This window comes from Sinocyclocheilus grahami, unplaced genomic scaffold (assembly GCF_001515645.1).
Source record: "Sinocyclocheilus grahami isolate Dianchi unplaced genomic scaffold, SAMN03320097.WGS_v1.1 scaffold12.1, whole genome shotgun sequence".
Classification (NCBI taxonomy): domain Eukaryota; kingdom Metazoa; phylum Chordata; class Actinopteri; order Cypriniformes; family Cyprinidae; genus Sinocyclocheilus; species Sinocyclocheilus grahami.
The window spans coordinates 765201-791068 of NW_015505191.1; the positions used below are offsets into that span (position 1 = coordinate 765201).

The window sequence follows — 25868 nt, forward strand, 5'->3', positions numbered from 1 at the left end:
GGGTGGGGGAGATAGAAAATAGCCTATTCTAAATTATGATGCTTTCTTACATAAAAATCTTGATAATATTATGAGTGGACATTATAATGAGAACAGAGACAAAATAAAAAACAAAAGGAAGTTCATGATCCCTTTTAGATACATGTGTCATGTGACAAAATTTGTTAAGGAAAGTACTTGCATCCAGTCTTAAATGTAGGATTAAGGATTCCACGAAAGCATAAAATCGCAACAAATAGTTATGTGGGAAGATCATTTGGCTTAATTATTCACACAAAAAAGTGATCAGATCATTGTTAACAACACAGAATGAGGCACAATTAGAGGCAGATCAAATAAGCACATTGTCTTTGCCCTTTCATTTAAGTTTCTTTAAACACCTACTTAAAATCTTGGCTAAATTTGTTATAGTATGCTACTCTTACTATATCTACAATGTCTTTATATGGAGTACAGATGCAAAATGAGGCAGAGAAGTGAAATTTAATATAAATGCATATTAGAAATAATCCTGCCAGACCACCAAGTCGTATAAGTTGAAAATGTTCAAGCCAAATCTGATCTTTGAATCCCTTTTAACCCATGTGCCTTATTTCAGCAATGCATTCACTATCTGCCCACATGTTAGCAAACAGTCAGGAATAACACACTCACTCACACACACCTGAGAGTGAAAGTGTTGATGGGCGTCTTCTCCAATGAGGAATAAGTCTCCTGTTGTGAGTACAAATCAGCAGTAACTGATATTCCGGAGCCCTCCAGCATCACGGTCACACTTCTGGGCAAGAGTTCCTCCAGCTCAGCCGTAAATGACAGACTAAGGATCCGTCCGTAACTTAGCAACCTGTTCCCCAGATATTTATCTGCAATATAAAGATAAAACATTTAACAATTACCGTGCACATTCCAATTTGTATGACCATGGTGTGATTAAGCAAACATGAGTGTAACATCTATCTAATAGAAACAGCTGGGCTGTGAATTGAGTTAAGTGGTTTGCTCAAGGGCAGCACAGAATTTTCTGGAACACAAACTCACAACCTGCAGATTACCAGCACATTACACCAGCCACTGAGTCGCAATGACCCGATTACCAAAGATAAACAATGGCACAATGAAGAGTGTGTGACTGTGAAAGATAACAACTGTAAAAATATAATAGGAAGCCAAAATGTTCACTTTCAGAAAGAAAGTGGATTTTTCTGCTTTGGAGAAAAAAGACAGTTGTATCTCTCTGATCTTATTGTGTTTGTACATCTCTATATGCAAGAGGGTGTAAGAGGACGAGCATAATTGCCACTCATATCTTCCAGCCTCATTAAAAAGCTTTAACAAGACTTCAAAGAACCCCATGCTGAGCTTCCTCAAAAATTCACATGCACGGACACACACACACACACACACACACACACACACACACACACACACATATATATATATATATATTAAAGCTCATAAAGTCATCTCCATTGAATAAGTCTGTAAAATAGAAAAGGCCGGAGTGGATGTTAAGTAGCTGGTACATTTTAAATAGCATCAGCAGTCAAGCTTGCCATTAGCTCTACTACATTCCTTTTGTAGCAGTAGTATTTAAAATACCAGAAGAGAATGGAGAAGCATGTGGTACTGAGACTTTTTCTAAATTCAATAGCACAGGACTGGTGTTCTTGTACTATATTTATGTATAGATACTGTGCTTTATCTACAAACCCAATTCCAAAAAAGTTGGGACACTGTACAAATTGTGAGTAAAAAAGGAATGGAATAATTTACAAATCTCATAAACTTATATTTTATTCACAATAGAATATAGATAACATATCAAATGTTGAAAGTGAGACATTTTGAAATGTCATGCCAAATATTGGCTCATTTTGGATTTCATGAGAGCTACACATTCCAAAAAAGTTGGGACAGGTAGCAATAAGAGGCCGGAAAAGTTAAATGTACATATAAGGAACAGCTGGAGAACCAATTTGCAACTTATTAGGTCAATTGGCAACATGATTGGGTATAAAAAGAGCCTCTCAGAGTGGCAGTGTCTCTCAGAAATCAAGATGGGCAGAGGATCACCAATTCCCCCAATGCGGCGCTGAAAAAAATGGGGGAGCAATATCAGAAAGGAGTTTCTCAGAGAAAAATTGCAAAGCAGTGGTAAACATGGCCTTGTCCCAACTTATTTTGAGATGTGTTGATGCCAAGAAATTTTAAATCAACTTATTTTTCCCTTAAAATTATACATTTTCTCAGTTTAAACATTTGATATGTCATCTGTTGTATTCTGAATAAAATATTGAAATTTGAAACTTCCACATTGCATTCTGTTTTTATTAACAATTTGTACAGTGTCCCAACTTCTTTGGAATCGGGTTTGTATTTTCTGAGGTAACTGTGCAAACACAGTGGCTTTATGCAGAAAAATGCAAATGTTTTTTTTTTAATGCATTCCAAATTAATTTGCATGATGCAAATATTTGTTTTTGAGCATTGCAAAAGTTATGCATGAACAAGTAAACATGAAAAATTATATTTAAAAACAGTTGCACTGAAATGTATGTTTTTGTCAGTTTGTGTTACTCCTGTATGGATTATTGCCTCCAGGAGCTTCAAGTCGAGATGCCTGCAGTGCAACAAGGCACTGCAAATGTAAATGTGACATAGCAAACAGCGAGCCAGCACTTGAAAAAAATTGTTAAAATAAATGATCAATTTAAAAATAAAAGGTGCACAGCAATGCAAAACAAAGTTATTGATTCCAACATATAATAATGAATGTAGAATATTTAAATACAATATAAATAAAAGTGTCAGCTAATATAAAACTGTAATTATGAGAAGGAATTCTGAGATATAAAGACAAAATTGTGACTGAGACTAAATTCTCAACTGCAGAATGAAAATCGAATATTAAAACATACCATAACAACCTTGTTTTATCTTATTTGAACTCTTTGTTCGTTCTCATGCTGCACACCCTTTTAAATAATGCTTACACCCATCCCAAGGGGTCTGTCTGTGTGTGTATATACTTGTTTAGGATAGTAAAACATCCTGACATTTTTTAAAAATAGTAAATGATGTTTATCTGAAAGTGTAACAATGCAAACAGGTTTTCTGTAAGGGGATAGAAAATATTGTTTGGTCAGTATAAAAGTAATAGAAGTCTATGGAACGTCCTCACAATTCACAGAAACAAACGTGTGTGTGTGTGAGAGAGAGAGAGAGTTTAATTATTTGTTTTTGATGGGGCACCTCCAAGCAGCTGGACCATAATTCCTCCTTGGGGCCACTGTATCTGTAGGCGGTTAGTCTTTACTCCTCACAGAAGTTAATGCTTGCTTCAGTCAAAGAACATTTTCCAGAGATGAGTTATACATCTCGGGACATAAAGCTATAGTAATACCTGTGAAAAATGTGAAAGAATAGGATGGAGAGGGTAAGCTAAGGGAAAGACAGACTGTAAAATGTTTGCCCAGACACTAGAATGGCCAGTGGTTACAGTAAAATTGTTTTATTGTTTTGGGACTTTGAGAGAAACACCTACACCTGCTGGTGGTGATTATATGCTCTGCTTAGGGATAGAGGTTCAGTAATGTCATCCCTTCCTTTTCTTTTACTCTCAATACTTTTGTCTTATGGGCCATTCACACATCTTGCCTTTACAAGGCAAAAGAAGTGCAAAAAAAACAACAACAATAAATTGCATTCTGTGGCCCCTTAAACATTAGTTACCCATGTAGGATCTGTAATTTAATGTGTGAGTAACAGAAAATATTAAAAGGTTCCAAAGTTTCAATCAATATGTGTACATTCAAATCATTTACTTGTCTAATTGTGATGCTGTAATGGAGTACGTGGCGACTCATAATTCTTTGCATACTGTCACAAGTCAACACAGAAATCATAGCAAAATGAGTGTCCTTCCTGTTATCTAAAGCATTGGCCGCTCTGTGGGATCAAATCTCTCATTGGACCGTTATGTGGCACCCCTAGGAGTTTCTTGTTCCCATCATCTCTTCACCATCAAACTGAACCCTGAAATACATGCACGGCGCCGCATGCATCACCAACAAACAAAGAGCTGTACAACATTCTAAGCCCCGTCAACCTGAAAGCTTGTTAGATACTTAGCAGGAGTGTTTTCTTCTCCACCCCCCCGCTGTTCCACATGCGGAGACAATAGGTATGAGTCTTCAACAAAAGGAGGCTAAAATGTTCTGTACCTGTTGGATTCCTGTTGTTTTCAGGTCTGACATAAAGCTGAAAGCAAACTCCAGCACCCGTAGAGATGCTGAGGCAAATTTTAACTTGGAAAAAAAAAATTCTACAGTGGGTGTTTTTTTTTTTTTCCAACACTCCAAACAGATTCTCTGGAGACACTCGACAATCTGAGTCTGGTGAAACAACTGAAGCTAGAAATGAGAAAATATAATAAAAAGTAATGTAAGTTCAAAAGAATACAGTATCCCTAATAGCATTCAGCACTACCTGTTTATCTCTCATCTCTTCAAGATCAAATTTGATTAAATGAAGGTGTGTTAACCCTGTCTCAGACAAACAAATTAATCGTCACCACGACGACAAAGCCTGGTGACATTTAGCGAGCCGCCATCAAACTTAACAATCAATCCGGGCTTTAACTTTTCCCTGACTCAATTAAACCCACTGAGCCTCAATTAAATTTCCTCAGCTTCACACAAACAATCCCTCTGAGGGGATGGATTGAGCATCTGGGTCGTTTTTATAGGGAGAGGCCTGCTGAAATGCATTTTCTACATCTTTCTGGGGTTTTTGGTTTGTACTTTAAAGGGCAGAATGTGAAGAATTTTTATATATATGAATTTGATATCTATAATGCACAACATGTTGAATGTCGAAAGATGTATTTTCAATGCCTTATTACCTGCATGATTACATCACAGCATACAGTATACAACAACAAATATACAGCAACTGTACTTCAGCATAATTTTTGTTTGGATCACATAACATATAAAGTCTATCCTGTACGGTGGCTGAGAGAGCTCAATGCGCTGCAACTTCAGAAAACACATGCAAATAGAAAAAGCACCAGCAAATCAAGAAAACATCTTCATCAATTTGACAACACACGCGCTGCAAATTCTCACAACGCAAACAAATAAAGAAACGCACTGCAAATGCTCACAACACAAACAAATAAAGAATTGTATTTGCAGCGTGTTTCTTTGTTTGGTTGTGTTATGAGTATTTGCAGTGCGTTTCTTTATTGGGTTGTGAGCATTTGCAGCGCGTGTGTTGTCAAATTGATGAAGTTGTTTTCTTAATTTGCAGGTGCTTTTTCTATTTGCAGCACGTTTTTTAATTTTGGTTGTGTTGTGAGCATTTGCAGCACGTGTTTTGTCAAATTGATAAAGTTGTTTTCTTAATTTGCAGGTGTTTTTTCTACATGCAGCGCGTTGAGCTCTCTCGGCCACCGTAATCCTGATTAAGGGATTGTGATTAAAGGGTTCTTTAGGATTCTTCAAAATATCTTCATGCTCCGCAGAAGAAAGTAAGTCAGGTTTGGAACAACATAGCGTGAATAAATGATGACAGAATTGTAATTTTTAGGTGAACTATCCGTTTCAGTTACACAGTGAAGATCCTCCAGCTGTTATGCAGAAGAGAGGCAGATCAGTCAGTGAGGGTGGACACAGGCATATAAATCAGGTATTTATTCAGTATTTAGCTCATTGCAACCACAGTGAGGTGTGCTTGCACTTTTTCCAGGTGTCATCCCACGCCACCCACTGCACTAAAAAAACCTAGCAGCAGCATCAATGCGGCATATATCAGACCTTTTAACAGAGGAGTCTGGCCTTATTGCTGCAGTTCTATTGATATTTCTGCATTTTACAATCAGTACAATCTTACATACGGGAGGAGAAATTGGGTTGGATATCACAATTAAACCCCGGCTTTAAACATCAAGCTCAGTGATTAAAGGATTAAGCCTAATTTGTGCCACTTGTCTCAGTTGATCACATTTGATACGTTTCACCAGGGAGTTCTGATTGCCAGAAAGATTTATGCCAGGCATATGGTTGGCTGTCAGGGTGCACTGGCCAAGTTGTTCACAGACACAATGTGGTACCTGGACACATCTCTCTGGGGAAGGGAGACGTTTACATCTCCCTCCAACACCCATCCCTCTCTAACTCTAATCTCACAGCGACCTCCGTTTCTCTCCATCTGTGTTTGTGACTCTGAGACAGCTTGCGACCAGCTTTTAGGAGGTGTGTATGCGTGTTTATGTGAGCGAGTGTGTATGACCTCAAAGCTATGATAAATGTTCCACTCTGTCCTCTCACCATGAAGCAGATGTACCTCTGGGGAGATCACACACACATACACACAGTCTGGCTCAGTCAGCCAGCTAAACTCTTGGCTTGGCTGCTTGGCTATGGTATCTTGTCTCACCCCTCTGTTGACATGGCAGCCTCAGTGGTGTCAAAAGCCCAAAGCTGTGCCCAGCTAGATGAGCTATTCAAGTGAAGAAACATGTGCACACAAACACACATTCATAGTATCTATTAAACTCCTTCCAATACTCAAGACAGACTTAATCAGGAAAACGTTCCTCCTTCACATCGAAATTTCCTGAGACTGCTGGTGTGTAAAAAGCATTAAAGATCCAAATAAAGTGCACGCCGCAAATTAGAGAGTGACGTTCATGAAAAAGATCATCTAAAAAGTCCTTGGGTGTTGTTCCAGTTGTCAGGGTGGTTGTACTCTAGAGCAAATGCACGTGAATGACGAGATGAGAGTGAGCGGGAAAACAGAGAGAGGGAGGAAGAGCAAATAAGATCATTAAACGCATCGAGGGAGAAATAGATCTCGGTGCATTTTAGCCCGAGTGGCCAGAACGGCACAAACAAGCTCTGCGTCGCAGCGATAAGAGAAACAGCACCAAGTGCTGCAAAGAGCTGCAAAAAGGGCAACGCTGCATCTCTGTGGCCAGTCGATGGTGGGAAAACAAAGATGAATGAGACTAAACACACACATTAGGACCTTGTGGATACATATGAAACCTTACTATTCAATTTAGGGTTAGGTTTGGTTCAATTTGTGCTGCAAAAAAGGCACATTTGTGTATTTTAAGAGTATTCGGTACAATAACATTGCGTTGGTAACGTTGTATTTGTCTATGTGCCACTCATAATTGTAGCGTCTGGACCACTCAAACACACAATATATATTTTGTTTTGTATCACGCTTGACGTGTTTATTGTTTGCTCATAACCGGAGTCACTAATCATGCAGATTTACGTTACAAGCTTTTGTAGAATTGTACAGTAAGAAAGTTATTTCCCTTAACCAGGAAATTAACGTTCTTAGAATTGACAAGACAGTTGACCCTGAGTGGTCAGCTAAATATCTACAGCGGATCTAAAATATGAATAGTTAATTATAACTAGTTATGGTTAATTATTCATATTTCCTGTTGTGAGCTAAATTCGCTACATAATCCATCATAAAACTATGCGAGACATGAAGAAGTGCTGTTAACAGGATTTCTCCCAGAGCGAGCAGCCAAGTTGGTCTGGCTAAATGTCTCCCCATGGCGGTAAATTGCTGTGTAGACAAGAGTAAATCCCCTCAGCCTGTCCACTACACTCAGGGGACCTGGACTAAAACTAGCCTCTGGACTGTCCTGTACAGGTGGTTTATCTTCAAAGGCTGCTCTATAAAATATTATTTATGGCCAAGCATGCTAATTCTAGCCCATTGTTTATCATCTGTTTGTTTGTTTGCATAAAAAAGAAAGCTTTGAATAAATTACACAACCACACGCAGTCAAATCGTAAGCTATGGTAGGTTCGGCTTAGTTGAGTTGCTCTGAAAAGAACAGACTTGATGTAAATCATGTAAATAAATTTTACAGGTTTAGCTTTAAGATATTTTCGGTGTCGTAAAAAAATATTCGAATTGGCAGCATATACTATATAACAACTTAACAATCGTGAAAGAGACTGTAAATCTCGTAACTAGTCTAGAATAGTTTCAAAGAAGGCCAACATCTACAGTACCAACACATGTTCTGAAAGGGAGTGTATATTTTTTTGTCCTACCAGGTGCTTTGTAGAAGCCATTCTCCTCTCTGTAGGGCAACAGATAGACTTCTCCCTCCTTCCAGATGAGGGATTGTTCATGCCCTCTGGTGAACACACCCTTCCAGCCATCTGGATCTGAACACGGAGTACACACAACAAAGTCTGAGATCATTGGTGAAAGTGCTTCCATTCTGCTTTTATTGTTTAATATAGAAATGTTCTTTACAAATTGAATCAGCATAACAAAATATTAAACTGAATCTTAAAATGTTAAAATCAGAATGTGTACGCATTTGGTTTGTCTCTCTTTTGCTTTTAACTCAAAAGTAAAAAGTTTGAGTATAACTGTTTGATAAATCACCTTCTAGGAAGTCTGAAGTAATATTAATTGCCATGTACTGATTGGAGGACGAACAGGCAAGGGAGTGTCCAAAGCAAAAGCATTTTTTACAGCCATCTGGGTTTTCCAGTTGGAGGCTGAAAGAGCCTGGTTTACACCTATAATACACATAAAGCAGACATACAGTACACTGGTAGAGTGCTCAAGTTTCCTCACATTTATCAAAACAATTTATGTAAAGATCTGAAAAATCTGGTGCTTATTTCTTGAGTTTGCAGTGTGCAGAGAAGAGTGCAAATGAGCATTTCTCCATTGATTTATTATAATTGGAGTTATTTGTGTATGTGTATATGATGTGACCTAATAGGAAGCTTATTAAAGGAATAGTTCACACAAAAATTATAATTCTGTTTGAAACACTGAAAAACTGTTTAGTTACCCAGTGTCTTCACAATATCTGCTGTGTTCAGCAGAAGAAAGAAACTCATACAGGTTTGGACCAACTTGAGGGTAAGTAAATGATGACAGAATTTTCATTTTTGGATGAACTATCTCTTTAAGTAACAAAGTAAATATATAAGTAATTAACGATGGTATGCAAGGGTGAGAAACAGTAGTTCACCTGTTGCAGGACTGACCCTCCACGTTAGTCTTGCAATGGCAGCATCCATCTTCGGCTGAACATACTCCTACACTGCCCCTGTTGTCACACTCACACAACCTGTTTGAACACACACACACACACACACACACACACACACACACACAGATGAGAGAGACACAACTGATGTGCCTTTAGTGTGTGGGTCAGTTGGTTGACGGCCTCAGGTCAGAGCTGCTCTGTCGGGAGTAAACTTTTTTTTTTTTTTATCTCACTATGATCTGCTACATGGCCTGAAACCATGGTTTTACCTGGCTTCCCATTACCCATAATTCTCCTATCTGACAAGTAACCTCCCTCCCTTTCGTTTCTCTCACATTTAATCTTTTTTCTTTTACGTTTTGCTCCAGTGAAGCAAATAATTTGCACCTAAAAACAGTGACCCACATGGGCTACATGAAAGTGTAGTGGTGTATAAAATTTTAGTTTGTCGTTTGCCTTTCTCCTGTGTTTTCTTCTGCATTACACCATTATTTGCGTCACTGAATAAGCAAAATATGCAAAATGCAGATCTTCTCAGGTGAATATAATAATTACACAGCTCAATACTGAAATGTTTTTCTTTCTTTCTTAAAATAATTAAAATAACAGATGCAAAATTACGTAACAGTACAACTGTAACAGACTCTAAAACAATACATTTAATATAAGGCATAAATTAAACAACACAGACAACCATTACATTTCTCTGTCTCCCCCTAAACATCTGTTTCAACATTAACAAAATTAATTTGAAATAACAGATATTCCAGATTCCAACTTTTATATTTGTAATATGATATAGGAGGTGTACAGTGTCCTAATCTACATTGGTATTATTGGGCTGTTTTATTTGTTGGTATTATTGGACTGTTTTATAGGTTTTATTTGATCTCAGGACTGCCCACCTTGAGTGGATATGGAATCATCTGCCATCAAATCTGGCCTGCCTCTAAATTTGTTTCTATTCATCAGAATTGAAAGATCTTTAAAAAAAAAAAGGTTTCTAACCTTATAGTTATAAATATGATTGCTGTATGGTATCATGTGAAAAAAAATGTAGGTGCCTTTTACCCTTTATCTTGTTTTAGTCCCATTTGGCAGCAATACAAAGTTTAAACCAGACAGATTAGACACAGGCTTCAAGATTTGGGCTGACAAGGGCAGATTTATAGCAGATTTATATGTTAACAACGTTATTTGAGGAAATACTGTAGTTAATACATACAATATTCCTACAAAACATTTCTTTAAGTATTTACAAATATGAAATGTCATACTCAAATCATAAAATAATTCCCTTGCTATGCCATCATTGTCTATCTTGGAAAGGGAAAATACAAGAAATTGTTTTAGTAAAGGTTTAATTTAATTATTAATACGCTGGTGTCGGGATCAAACGACTCTTTAAACTATAAGTTGGAAGCCTGGAGATTGGGTCTAAAGGAGGATATTCAGATGGATGTCCCTGACACTTGCTTAAGATGCAGTGAGTTTAAAGGTACGCTATACCATTGTATATAGGAGTGTGAAGAAGCCAAGAATTTTTGCAAAGGTGTGAAAAGGATGATAGAGAAGATCCTTGGTATTAACATTCCACTGTCACCTTTACTTTTTTTTATTTTTTTCAGTTATATCCTAAGCAGATAAAGCGGAATATATATTTATAAATATATGTATTCTTCAAGCAAAACAGCTTAAAAAAGTATTTGTCCACCAAATATAGGACGCTGGCTGAAGGAAATGGTAACAAATATATAAATGGAAAAGATAACACATATTATGGGATATATATATATATATATGAGTTTCAAAATGTGGAGTTGGAAATGTGTTGATAGAAGACTGAGGTGATACTGTATATTAATGTAAAACACTGAGAAGTTATTTTTTCCTTTGATTTTGTTTTGTTCCAGTTCTCTCTGTTACATGGAAATGTATATGCACAAATGTATAGTTAAAATGTAATAAAAACATTTATAAAAAAAAAAAAAACAGACTACCAGTACGACTTTTTCCCCCTGAAATAAATTAACATTTGTATTCAGCATAGATGCATTAAACTTATCAAAAATGTCAGTAAATATATTTATAATGTTATGTTTATAAATATGTTTCCTCATACGTTTACAAACAAGCACTATGGTTGAACTTGGTTTTATTACAATGGTTTTATATATTTTTCTTTTGATATGATATAGTACAAGATTTAGACATAATCTTTCCACTTGTAGAAGACATGTTTTCCTGTGTCTGCTGGTTCTATATCTCTCGTCAAGCCTGTTCTCCATTTTTGAATCTTTCAATATGTACAGATAGTTTACAATGGTGTACTGTCTTTTTAGGGCTAGATATGCCTTAAAAGGTCTCCAAAAAGATAATATAATTGTTTTATTTCTGGTGTAATTTGATTAACTTGAGTTTCACATTATTGTTCTGTTCCAAAGGTGAGTGTGAAGTATATTGGCCTAATTCTGCTCTGCATGACTTTTCTGCATGCAAGAATCAAATGTTTTTCTCGTTAGATGAATTCTTGGTAGGGATATTCTTGCTCTCATTACCTGCATCCACCAGGGCCGAGAGAGTGGAAACCGGACTTGCAGATGTCACACTTCACACCAGACACACCTGGCCAGCACATACACACTCCCTCTGCATCACACTGTAAACTCACAGAGCCTGGAGAGAGACAGAGAGAGCGAGAAGACTAGTTTTGACAGACATTCATAGCCTTTGGGTTTTTTAATGAGTACATGGATCGTTTCAGTTGCATTAAAGAATCATTCCCTTATCTAAAAATTCAGCCAATAAAGTTTAATAAATGGTAATTTTAACATATCTTATTCACACATTTTGCCACCTGAAGCAAAATCAGATATTTCAGATACAAGACGAACACGATTAGCGTGTATTAAACAGCAACAAATAATTTCAAAAGTGCACGATTTTTTCCCTGGCATTCTGGGAATTTAAATCCATTAATATTGCAATATCCAAATGCAAATTAATATTTAAATATTACACCAATAGGCAGCATATTTAATATATTTTAAATCAACTTTTTTCATCACCTGCAGTCTTGCACTTTGTTAGTATTACCTATAACAAAAAGAAAATCCATGTTTGAATTTGAGTGTGTGGGAGACTTTTCTTCGCCGTAGTCACTTCAGAGCTGTATATACAGTATGTAAGCATATATGTTCATATGAAAATGTAATCAAATGACTGATTACTGATTACTCCTTTTAAAAGTAATCACATTACTGTTCTGATTACTTTATTTCAAAAGTAATTAGTAATTAGTTACTAATTACTAGTTACGTTACTTTTTTCTCCATGAAATTTATGAAATCCCAGCATACACGCTCCCGATAAATATTTGTTATTAAAGCATCAACATTCACAGAACACTGTTATTTTTAACTAAAGCAAGCATGGTTTGGCGTGGCAGAATGCCAGCAAAGATCGCTGCATTTATAATCTCTAAAAGACATCTCAGTTCATCGCAAACTCACAAATCTCTGTTATAACACAATAAATATATGCATAATGAATCTTTCATAATGTCTACAATTCGTGTGTTATAATGAGAGGATTCGTGAGCATGCAAATTTCAGCACTGCATTGCTCAACGCTGCTGCACGCGTGTTTAGCCTAAATAGAAACTCAGCATATGGGTCATTCTATGGAAACGTCCACTTTTCTGTCCCTAGCATTTACAGAAATATTACACTTGAAAAACACTTTAGGGTTACAATTTTTTTATATTTAAAAATAAAACAATGTGTTATTTGAACAATTACACCTTCTTGAGCCATCAATGTGGCAATATTTATTTTTAATTAATTATAAAGCATTCCAAGCACCACAAAACTGCTAGTCCCCACAGTCATGTACAGAGGGAAAGTGCTTTATTTTGAGGTAAAAAACAGGTTTTTCAACCATTTAAAATAAAATGATATATTCATAACTATCAAATATATGATGTAAATGACATAAAAAAAATAAATAAATGCCAAATGAATATTATAAAATATATAATGAAAGTAGTGGTCCCCTGGAGTTGTGTCACTGGTGTTACTGTTTAACAAAAATCATTTATTTTGAAATAAAAATCACACTGATGACATCACTTGACTTCCTTCCTCCCATTTCCTGAAGATCTATGAAAAAAAGGCCCATGTGAAGTCCACTGTCTCTTTTCAGTTATCAGAAATGTTCTAATTTATCTCATGATTTCATAAGAAGCTTTTAGTGGAAGTCACTGGTATGGCCTACTTTATTGTTAGGGAATTGTAAAAAACTAGAATACAAATAGCTTAAACTACTCAATTTAGTGAGTATACCATGATTGACAACATGTGGTTTGATACCTTGCAGCGGACATTTTGTAAAATGCATTTTTCATGAAAATTGTCACTGGTGTTACCTTCCTAATGGGTAACACCAGTAAAGATCAGTTTACGTTGATGCTCTTTTACTAACTGCTTTCACTGATTGCCAAATGTATGCCAAATGTAACAATTTAGTCTTATCTACTTAATTGTAGTTAAAGAATAAGGATCTTTGGTCGTATGTATGTCACTGGTGTTTCATATTGTGTCACTGGTGTTACTTTTTTTCTGTCACATTAAATAAAATGTTTCACATGTGACATAATAATTTTACATCCATTGAATTCTGCTTCACTCAAGAGTTAAGATTTAAAGGATTGCATCATTACTTGTTTATAACTGTTTTTACAAATATTTTCATTGTTATAGCAAATACATGGTTGGGTAAATGAACTAACATCATTCAATCACACTTTTAACAAACCTGATTCAAATAAATAAAACATAATCTCCTTATTTGTTGCATTATCATTATTTTTCTGTAACTCTGACTACATGTACTACAAAAAAATTGAGAAATAATATTTCATAAAAACCTTTAAAATTGCCAGAGAAGTAAGGTAACACCAGTGACAAAAAAATGGTACATGTGGTCTTTAAATAAATGCACAAAAAAATATAAAAAAAAGCATTAAGCTGTCATTTATGTGTATTCATAAAGTCAAAAGATGATATAATAATGTTGTCTAAGTTTAAATGTTAAAAAAAGGAATACATTTTAAGACATCTTGCCATACCAAAAGTGGACGTTTCTGTAGAATGACCCATATACTTGCACCTGTTAATCATTTATATTTTATATTAGTTCATGTTGCTTTTGTGCAATAGATAAATAACAATTTACTTGTTTTAGATATTTTTTGTTGGTAACACTTTATTTTAGGGTCTCTTAACTAGTTGCTTATTAGCATGCATATTACTAGAATATTAACCATTTATTAGTAGTAATTAAGCACATATTAATGCCTTATTCTACATCCCTAATCCTACCCAATACCTAAACGTAACAACCACCTTACTAACTATTAATAAGCAGCAAATTAGGAATTTATTGAGGGAAAATTCGTAGTTAATAGTGTATAAGTGTTCCCTATTCTAAAGTGTTACCTTTATGTTTAGATATTTCTATTTTGCGGGAGTCCCGTGAATCATTTTATTCTCCCGCATCCCGCACACACACGAGTGTCTACTCGCCCATCTTGTCCCGCGCCGCACTCTGTTGTGTCGGGACTCGGGTCTCGCCGGAGCAGGTCTCTAATCCACTGGCACTTGACTTGACAGTGCATGTGCTACATCCTTTTTTACAATCTCTAGATTATAAAACTGCATTCTGTCACCAATGTAACGTGGCAGTAACGTATAGAGACCTCGGCTTGTAACTATACTCTAATTACTATTTTGAAAATTATAACTCGTTAAAAAAGTAATCAAATTACAGTAACGCGTTACTAAGTAATGCGTTACTGCCCAACACTGGATAGAAGATAGTAGTGAAGGTGTGAATGAGTTTGACTGATGCACAATTGGTTTGTTGAGTACGTGTGTATAACTCACCCATTGCATGACAGTTGCAGTTTTGGCAGGTCCGCTGGGGTAAGGATCTAAAGAAGTTCTCTCTGCATCTCTCACAGTGAGGGCCAGCTGTGTTTGCCCTGCAGCCAACACAGCGCCCCCCACTTCCTGTGCTGCGGTACTGCTCTGCATCAAACACACATTCATCAGCAAGACCACTGCAGTTACACCCTGAGAAACAAGAGAAAGATGTGGAGGAACGTATAAGAATGGAACAGAGGAAAAAACAGGCAAAACAAGAAGAAAAACAAATAAAACTGATTAAAAATAGCAGTTGATGTTCTTCTAAAGCTTTCGGTCAAATTCTCACCAGTGTGTTCAGTTTCAATAGGCTTTAGATCACACACACTACCTAATAAGCTCCCCTGCCACAGGCCCCTACTTCTCAACATATCATCGAACCAGAACACATAAAGTCAGCTTTTTATGCACCCCACTACCTAGGGGGGCATTGTGGGACATTACTCGTTTTATTACAGCTCAGTCAGTCTATTGACTCTGCAATAACCATCACATTATCACTTTCTAATGGGACACAGTTTCTCGGGCTGCCACTGAAAAAAGGAATGCATGCGATTACAATAAAGGAACTGTGCTAAGGAATGGGAGAAATGCTTATTTAAATGAATTAAATCTCAATTTCTTTTACATTAAAATACTTTCCTAATGAGCACAGACAACTATAACTAAACACATTTTTCAAAGATTTCTCTAAAACAAACTAGCATTCCAAAAGGGTTTTGTAAAGTAATTAATACCTTAATTCTGCAAAGATGCATTAAATTGATTTAAAGTGACAGTAAAGACTGTTACATTGTAATGCTGTACTTTATATTCAAATAAATCCGAAAAAAGTATCATGGTTTCCACAAAAATATTAAATACGCAGAAAACACAACTGTTTTTAACTGTGATAAGAAGTATTTCTTGAGGAGCAGATAAGCATATTAAAATATCATGTGACACCGAAGACTAAGTAATGGCTGCTTGGAAATTCATAGGAATATATTACATTTGAAAACAAACTGAAATAGAAAAAAGTTACTTTTTACTTTTACCTTCTTCCAAAACCAAAACTGCACCAAATGCAAACTTTTGAATGGTAGTGTACAATATGTGGCTCTTTGGTGCTACTGAAACAGCTTTTTGGCCAGAAACAGCAACATAAGGAGTGCTTACAATACATGCCCATTAAACATCTTGATTTCAGCTGGAATAAAACAGTAATTTGTATGTATATAAATGTCATGTGAATGCTTTAGTCTGACTGAAATAAGTCAGTTTTTTTGGAATTAACAAATCTAGATAATGTGAATGAAGCTTGGATTCATCTAGCATACATGTCAATCGGACTACAATGGCCTTGGCGTTGAGCGCATACTTCAAAACACAGCAATGACATGCAACAAATATTCGATTATCCATATGTGTCATGCATACATGGACAGACAGACAAAGACTGTAACTCAACTACACAAAAACCATGTAAATACAACCAATGGTGTGAACCTAGGGCAGGACTTTATGTTTGTTGAACAACGACAGATGGGCAGAGTTCAGGAAACCTGTTTGAAAACCGTTGAAATAATTATTTTTGCAATTCTGTTCAGTGCCACTAGTGACAGACAGAGAGAGAGAGAGAGAGAAATGCATATTACTGTGAAACTACTGTGTTCAAAGACATCAAAACAGACTGAAGAAATGGAAACAAACTTAGGAGTAATTGGTAGTATTTTCTAATAATGGCTGGTTTCACATAGTTTCACATGTTTTAGTAAATATGCACATTTAAGAAGTGTGAACAATAAATAAAATAAATAAACATTTCTAGGTAGTCCCAATTACTCTTCTAATTTTTAGTCATGCAAAGTAGGGCATTGCAATTTTAAAAAAGGATTTCCATTGCATATATAAAGAAAGCCGTGGTGACAAACAGCAACAAACCGTACGAGAACATTCTTGAGAAGCAAAACAAGGATTTTGTGCGGTTTGCAAGCTAGATTTTCATCTTTTCTCTTACACTTTCAGATTGGAGGGTAAAAAAGACTTCCTTTGTCCATCTGTTTGAAGCATTACAAGAGAGGCATATGGTGGAAGCTTTCAGAGTCTGCCATGCAAATGATAAACTTGGCAGAGTCTGTGACGAAAATCTTTGCGAAGCAACCATGCACAGAATGCATCGGCGGTTGACTCCACCTCCTCACCAACCAGAAACTTGTTTATTCATTAAATCCACTTTGATGAGAAGGAAAAACAATTACCAACAGAAACCCATCTGTTGACCACTGAAACAGGGAGTTAATTAAAGAAACGTGGAGCTTAGTGGAATACAGAATGAAAATAATTAACATGGCTTTTTTCGCCTTATGGGTTTGTCAGAATAGCCAATTACAGCATCCCCGTAAAGTAGTTACCAGAGACGCATGACAGCACACAACACATTACACAAACAAAACTTTCTTAGTTATTGTGCTAAAAGGCTAAATGGTGTGTTGTTTGATTGAATTACTGACTGCGGTGAGCATCTTCGTGTAAGACTGTGCTGTAAATACAGTGCAGATAAAGTGAGCGAAAGAAATGTGAACTTTCCAAGATATTGCTATGATAATCCTGATGATACCAGTAACTTCATACAGAGGTGACATTGTACTGCACAACATGCAAGGCTAACTTCTTTTGATTTCACAAACTTCTTTTAAGGTAAATGGTTGCACAAAATTGATCTACAGTACATTTTAGATAGAGAACGTACCACATTTTAATTATGTCTTTTAATTAAATCAGTTCAGTTAAACTGAGTAAACTAAGCAAATTCAATCACAGCCAATGCGCAAGAGGCAACAAATTAACTTTTTAAACAACTTCATTTGAAATTTAATTTGAGAAAGTAAAACTTTGCAGTCTCCAACAGAATTTCATGTTTAATGAAGTTTAAAGCATTAAATATATAATGCAGATGTGGAGACTCAAAGAAGCTAAATTCACTGTTAGTTAATTTCCATTTCTCAGATACTCCAAACACAATGCAAAGATGCGCAGATGGGCCCTCAGTTAAAACTTCAGTTTCTGATTGATTTAAATTTACATATGCTACTTCAAAACACAGAGAACGGATTAAAGATAATTTATTATTAACTAGCAAAATGAAAAACACTGTTACATTAATCATGTAATGTAAAATTTACTTGGGGCCTAATGCATTTTTTCAGCTCTTTTTCTTGATTATAATCTCATTGGGTTGAGGTGTCAATAAATTTATGAACCAGATGATTTAACTTTTAACAGGATTAATGATGAACATTTTATTAATAAAAAATACCTAATATTATAAGTTCCCCTTCAGGAACTCGAGCTGCATCGCAAAACGCTTTGGGAACGCTTCTGTGTGACCACGCTCTGAAACACGTGTGTAATCCGTCCGAGGGAATCCCGGGTGACGTCACAGGCGGGGATGACCTAGGGACCAGGAAGTATAAAAGCACATGCGGTGGAGACAGCGGCAGCTTCTGTTGTTCAGTAAGCGCTCTATGTGTGTTCGTTCTATCTATTGTTGTCTGTCTTTGAAAGTTGTTTCATATTATCATTGTTATGGCAAGCAAAGACAAGAAAGTGGATAAGCAATTTTTCAGGCTGTGTGTTCCTCCCTGCCGGCGTTTCATTACGGGTGGGGATACGCACAGTTTGTGTGTTGCTTGTCTGGGAGCGAAGCACGCTCCGTCAGCTCTCGAGGGATCTCTCACATTGTGTTCGCCTCACGATGCGGACGCTCCACTCCCAGAGAGCGCTCTTCGAGGAGGGCGCTCTCTCTAGCATTCCTCACGCTTTGGGTCCCGCTTCTGCCGAGGCAGTGCGGCGACTCAGATCGTGGGGTTCACAAATGGATGTGGCAGAGGGATTAGAGATGAGCAGGTCCTTTTCTCTTTCCTCACCTGCCAGATCCAGCACTCTCTCTTAGGGAACGGAAGCACGTTTGGAAACGGTTTCTTCTGCCCCTGGAGAGGGCTTGGTGCTCTATTTATCTTCCTCTGAGGAGGAGGATGATGAGGATACCGACAAAGATTAATCTGTGGACTTGCCACCACAGTCTATACCGTTTGAGGAGATTTTGGAGGTGGTGACTAGAGCTGTGGCCAAATTAAACATTGACTGGCCGACTGAAGTGCAGTAAGAGTGTCCGAAGAGCAAGCTCGATGAGCGATTCCTGCGCTCCAAGTCACTGCCTCCACGCCGGGGCCTGCCATTCTTTCCCGATCTGGACACCTCGGTGTTGCATCGCTCATCGAGCTTGCTATTTGGACGCTCTTCCTGCACTTCAGTCGGCCAGTCAATGTAATGCAATGGACTAAACCTTTCTCGGCCAGCATCTTTAGTCCCAATGCCTCTCATTATGCAAACATGGTGGGACTTAAAGAGCGTGGTTATGGGACGATGCCCCGAATTGAAGAGATGCTTGCGAGTTATCTCTCGCCTGGTGCGGCATCGTCCCTCAAGGCCCCGGTATTACTCACCAAGCCACTTAGTACTTCTTCGGGTTTGATGGGTAAAGCGTACACGGCAGCAGGTCAGGCTGGTTCTTGCCTGCACACCATGTCGGTGTTGCAGGTGTATCAAGCTGACCTGCTGAAAGAGATGGACGAGGGAGAGAATATTAAAGAGCAGGTCATATGGTATTTTAAAGTGTCCTAATATTGTGTTGGAGTCCCCTACAACAGGTTTAAATGCATCTAAGGTCAGAAAACATTGTAATTTTCTCAGAATATACATTTAATATTAGAGTCATTTGCCAATGATTTCGAAACGATTCGTTCAAAGCAAGTTCGGAGCTCTGACTGGTCAGCTGGCCACGCCTGTTGTGATTGGCATAGAGAGGAGTCCTTGAGCAAGTTAGCGAGCGCTACCATTGACAAAGCACCTTAAAAGCAAGTTCGGAGCTCTGACTGGTCAGCTGGCCACGCCTGTTGTGATTGGCATAGAGAGGAGTCCTTGAGCAAGTTAGCGAGCGCTACCATTGACAAAGCACCTTACCATAAAACAATAATATAGTGCTCTGGTCCGTTCTTATAATAATGACATAAAATACAAAAACACTTATGCAAGCAAATCGTGCTTACAGCTAAAGTTTACCTGCTAAACTATGAACACTTAAAACAATAATGGTGGATACGTTAGCTGAGTGCTATCGTGACTAACTGATGAAACAATACAGTTTGCAGCAAAATAAACAGCAATTTCACAATGTTTATAAAGTCTGTGCGCTACACTACATTCTTTATTATTAAACAAAGTAATTATTAGAACAACGCCGGTCTACATTAATGGACACATTCCTAGGAAATAGTGGGTTCACAGCGACTTATCAGAACTAATTCATTAAGACAGTAATATGCTTTACCTGGAAACCTAAAGCTGCACTAGGTGTACATCACATATTAGCACAAAAACTTGATATTTTGAGCACTCAATTGAAAATGTACACATAACGTACCAATCGTACTTACAGGTTGTGGTTTGAAGAACTTGTTAGTCCAAATTAAGAAGATTAGAAGCCAACGAAGATAAAAAAAACAAGATTAGAGATGCAGTCCTCAGTAAAATGACAAGCACACAACAAAAGGTTTGAATTGTATTTCTGTGGTATCCTTGAACACAGCGTCTTCTCAACATGATGTAAACACACTAACTAGCAGAAGTGTTTGTGGGCAGGTCAGACTCGCGGGCAGGCGGGGATTATGCAAATTTGTTAACCAGTGATGTATACCCGTAACAGGCAAAAGATTAAAAAATATGACGACTCGTTAAGGCGATTCAGAATCAACTCTCTCTTTTGAGAGAAAATATCTTTATTTATCATGCACTTTTTTGGATTAACAGATCTTTCACTTCGGGCCACGAGGGAGACCGCCAGAGCTATTGGGCAGTCCATGGCAGCCTCTCCTCAGTGCCCTCAGGAGATCGTCTTGTTAACCCTGCCACCCTCGGTGCTTCAGGGCACAGCGGTCTCCAGCGAGTACCTCCGCCCAGGAATGTAGCGGTTCTGGGAGGCTCGCTACCTCCAAGGTGGTCTCTAGAGCAGTTAGATTGGCCGTTCCCTGCCAGTCCTCCAGTTCAGGGCACCGATTTTGCCACTCTAGTTACACCAGAGGTCAGTCTCGAGAGACTGATTCCCTTAGTAGACTATCTGGCAGCGTGGAAGCTTCTGCAAAATGCGTCACAATGGGTCCTGCGCACTGTAGAAAGAGGTTACAAAATTCAGTTTGGGTCTCGGCTGCCTCTATTTAACGGGGTGTTTAACACTCTAGTAGGCCCCGAGCAGGCTCTGGTTATGGAACGAGAAGTGGACACTCTTTTGAGGAAGGAGGCCATTGAGGTGGTCCCTTCTTGCGACAGAGAGTCTGGGTTTTACAGCAGGTATTTCATCGTTCCAAAGAAGGATAGGGGGTGGCGTCCGGTTTTAGATCTGCGTCTGTTGAACTGCTCAGTCATGCAACTCAAGTTCAAAATGCTTACGCTCAAACAAGTCGTGTCTCAGATCAGGTCCGAGGATTGTAACGATAGATCTGAAGGACGCATACTTCCACATATCCATCCTTTCTCAACACAGGAAGTTCCTGAGGTTTGCTTTTGGGGGCAAAGCGTACCAATATCAGGTTCTTCCATTCAGCCTTGCACTCTCACCCCACACGTTTACCAAGTGTGTAGATGCTGCTCTGGCTCCACTGAGACTCCAGGGCTCTGCATACTCAATTACATAAATGATTGGATGATACTAGCTCAATCAGAGCAGATGGCGGTTCGACATAGAGATGTCATTCTTGCCCACACGAAACGGTTGGGGTTAAGACTAAACGCAAAGAAAAGTGTACTTTCTCCAGTACAGAGGACCACTTATCTAGGCGTAGTGTGGGATTCAACCACAATGCAGGCACGTCTGTCTCCAGCTCGGATCGAGTCGATCATCACGGCAGTCAAGAGAGTAAGAGAAGGTCAGTCACTCACTGTCATACAGTTTCAGAGACTGTTGGGTCTGATGGCAGCTGCATCCAACGTGATACCTTTTGGCCTGCTGTACATGAGACCCTTGCAATGGTGGTTCAGGACCAAAGCGTTTTCCCTCAGGGGCAACCCGTTCCGCATGATCAAGGTCATGCTGCTAGGCTTACGGACCTTAGACGTGGCTCCGTGTCGTCGTGTGAAGCTGATGACGGACGCCTCCCTCACGGACTGGGAAGCGGTCATGAGTGGCCGCTCTGTCCAGGGTCTGTGGGAAGGTCCCTATCTCATGTGGCACATAAATTGCCTGAAAATGCTGGTCGTGTTTCTAGGATTGAAGCATTTTCTCCCAGACCTGAGAGGTCATCATGTGCTAGTTCGCACAGACAACACATCGGTGGTCTCCTATATAAATCGGTAGGGGGGGTCTGTGTTCGTGCCCCCTTTAGGCGCGCCAGATCCTTCTGTGGGCCCAGGGGAAGCTGCTCTCACTGAGGGCAGTTTACATCCCAAAGCACCTCAATCAGGAAGCAGACATCCTGTCGAGGCAAGGGCTGAGGCCCGGGGAATGGAGACTCCACACCGAAGTGGTGGAGCAGATATGGAGGAAGTTTTACAGAGGACAAGTGGATCTGTTTGCGACTCAAGAGACTTCACACTGTCCCCTCTGGTTTTCCCTCACTCACCCAGCTCCTCTTGGACTGGACGCTATGGTACTGAGGCTGCATCTGTATGCATTTCCCCTGATTGCTCTGCTCCTGGGAGTTCTGGACTGAGATGGGGCGATCTCCTACTAGTAGCCCCGTACTGGCAGGGCCATCCATGGTTTGCGGACCTGGTAGCCCAACTCGAAGGCTCTCCATGGGAGATTCCCATGTAGCAGGATCTCCTCTCACAGGCGGAGGGCACCATTGTTCACCCCCATCTGGAGTTGTGGAAGCTGAAAGTGTTGCCCCTGAGGGGCACAACTCATAGCTTCCGGTCTCTCTACTGAGGTAGTGGAGACCATACTCCAGTCCAGAGCCCCCTCCACGAGGAAATCATATACTGCTAAGTGGTAATGTTTTCACTTCATGGTGTGATGAACGTCAGTTAGACACATTTAACTGCCCTGTTGGTTCAGTGCTGGAATTTCTACAAAATCGTTTTGCCACAGGGTTATCCCCCTCCACTTTGAAAGTTTACGTGGCTGCTATTGCTGCTTACCATGCCCCTTTGGGCGAGTAGTCTTTGGGAAGGAACCTGCTAGTAACACGTTTCCCTCAAGGGTACCCAGAGGCTGAGGCCTCCGTTACGCCCTAGAGTGCCTGCTTGGGATTTGGCTGTGGTTCTGGAGGCCCTTTCTAAAGCTCCCTTTGAACCCCTGGAAGAGGTTACTTTGAGGTTTCTCACTGTTAAGACTGCATTTCTGCTGGCCGTCTTGTCCTGAGTTTGCTCCTGGCATGGCCAGAGCCTTTCTGTATCCCAGACCGGGGTATTTCCCCAAGATACCCTCTCTTGTTCCATAGCCAATTATTCTTCAGGCATTTTGTCCTCCACCTTTTCGGGATTCTGAACAGGAAAAGCTTAATTGTGTGTGTCCAGTGCGAGTCTGGGGACCTGGGCATACTCGTTTCCAAAGCGTTTTGCGATGCAGCTCAAGTTCTTGAAGGGGAACGTCACTAGGTTACGTATGTAACTAGGGATGCACCGATACCGATACTGGTATCTGTATCGGGCCCAATACTGCGCTCCTGTACTCGTACTCGTAAAAATGCCCTGATACTAAAAGCCAATACCAAACAGCGTGTGAATAGAGCTGTGTCCAGAAAAAGAAACACTGAAAACAGAACAACAGAGAGTAGAATGGAGTTATTAGAGATTAAGGATGTCTATGAAGTACATGTAAGTAATTAATATAATGTTAAACATTCAATATTCACGCCTGTATAGCGGATGTGCCTGAGCTGATAAGCAGAGTGCACTGAGTGGATTGAGCTTGCAGCTGCACAGATGCGCGACCTTGACGAGTGAATATCTCACAGACATCACTGGAAAGTTTGTAGTTCGGTCAGATATGTCAAAAGCAAGTAAGTAAAACAATGCACAAGTTACTAAAGTTATTTGATGGTAAGGAGAGAGAGAGAGAAAGAGCGAGAGCGAGAGAGAGGGAGAGAGAGTCTGAGAGCGTGCACTTCTGTTGCATGATCTTGATTGCTGTTCGCTCCATTAGCGCATGCATTTGGATTAAAACTAAATCGTAAATATAAAACAAACAAAAATTATAGGCGCATTCACTATAAACAGCATTTATTTTAAACATCAAGCATACACAACTTTATTTAAAGCAGAATTGAAACTAGCAGACTGGGTGAAATGCGCTAGGCTGTAAGTGTCTCTCTCATTCTGCACCAATACAAACGTGTGCGTATGTTTAGCTTGTTTTAAGGCCAAAGTATACTTCGGTTTTTACTCATACGCGAGGGTCTGTGTACACTGAGCGTGACGTAAATTACATCACAAAAATAGTATGCGTGCATTCGTATAATGTATAACAAGTGCTTCCCTGCATTATTTTAGGAAAACGTTTTGTGATTACAGTATTGAGCTGCTGCAATGGAGCAGCTCTAATGCGCCATTAAAATGAACAGTGAAAGTAACAAAAGCTTATACAATACATTTTAATTATATGGTATATAATTAGGTATAATTATAAAAAGGTATAATTAAATGTGGAAATAACTGAAGGTAATATCTGTTTGCTAAATGAAGCCAAATAACATGATTCATCTTATTATTATTATTATTATTTTGTTTCTGTACCCAATATTTAAAAAAAAAAGTACAAATGCTGTGAAAATACAAGTATCGGTATCGGCGAGTACCAAAAATGAAAAGTATCTGTATCGGACTCGTTCTGAAAAAAGTGGTATAGGTTCATCCCTATATGTAACCCTAGGTCCCGGAGGCAACGAGACACTAGTCATACTTCTTGCATCCCTGCGAGCACTTCCTTCTCAATCCAGAAGCTGCCGCTGTCTCCACCGCATGTGCTTTTATTCTTCCTGGCCCCTACGTCACCCCCGCCGGTGACGTCACCCGGGATTCCCTTAGACGGATTACACACGTGTTTCAGAGCATGGTCACACAGAGGCGTTCCCAAAGCATTTTGTGATGCAGCGTCTCGTTCCTAAGGAAACGTCTCGGTTATGTATGGTAACCCTCGTTCCCTGAAGGAGGGAACGGAGACGTCACGTCGGATGACCGACGAAATTGGAATCTCGCTTAGAGAGACCAATCTACTTTGAGTGTAAACTTAACGAGCCAATGCACATTGGCATGCGATTATTGCATCCAGCTGCCGCTGATCACAGCGTGAGTATAAGTAGGCAGCAGATGGAGCGCATATTCAGGTTTTCGCTGAGGAGCCGAGCCGGTGACCCGATACACATATGAACATTCCTTAGGTGCATATGGAAGAATGGAGGTGATTGTAACCCTCTTGGAATGGCAGAAGTCTGCCGGGGAAACACAGGCTCGAGGCTATACCGTGGACTTTACACATATGGGATCCACTTAGGCCTTACATATGGAACCCAGCCTTCTACCAATTCTCGTGGATTCAACGAGTGAAGGCCTGGCGCCGGACGCTCTGCCACGTCTGGCTGCCGAGGGGACGGAGGAGCTCAACAGGGTCTACTATATGGACTCTCTGGAGTGGTTTTTACAAGCCGACCCGAAGCCGGGGCCTCTCAGTGTTTCTACCCGTTTGAGGTGAGAACACAGGAGGGTCGCCCAGTCTACAGATATCCACCAGCGAGGCGCCACGAGCCAGCGCCCAGGAGGATGCAACACTTCTAGTTGAGTGATTGAGTGAG

The 25868-nt window shown here is 39.2% G+C and overlaps 1 protein-coding gene across 1 annotated transcript in view; it reads right to left on the minus strand.

The window, feature by feature from the left end:
• The window catches only part of lamc3 (laminin, gamma 3), a 96767-nt gene that overhangs the window by 34523 nt on the left and 36376 nt on the right, over positions 1-25868 (minus strand). The window contains exons 5-10 of the mRNA XM_016287748.1: positions 15004-15192; positions 11617-11734; positions 9038-9136; positions 8437-8573; positions 8094-8210; positions 665-863 (exon numbers count right to left, since the gene is read on the minus strand). Of these exons, the coding sequence (XP_016143234.1) occupies positions 665-863; positions 8094-8210; positions 8437-8573; positions 9038-9136; positions 11617-11734; positions 15004-15192 (859 nt within the window). The remainder of the gene's footprint in view (positions 1-664; positions 864-8093; positions 8211-8436; positions 8574-9037; positions 9137-11616; positions 11735-15003; positions 15193-25868) is intronic.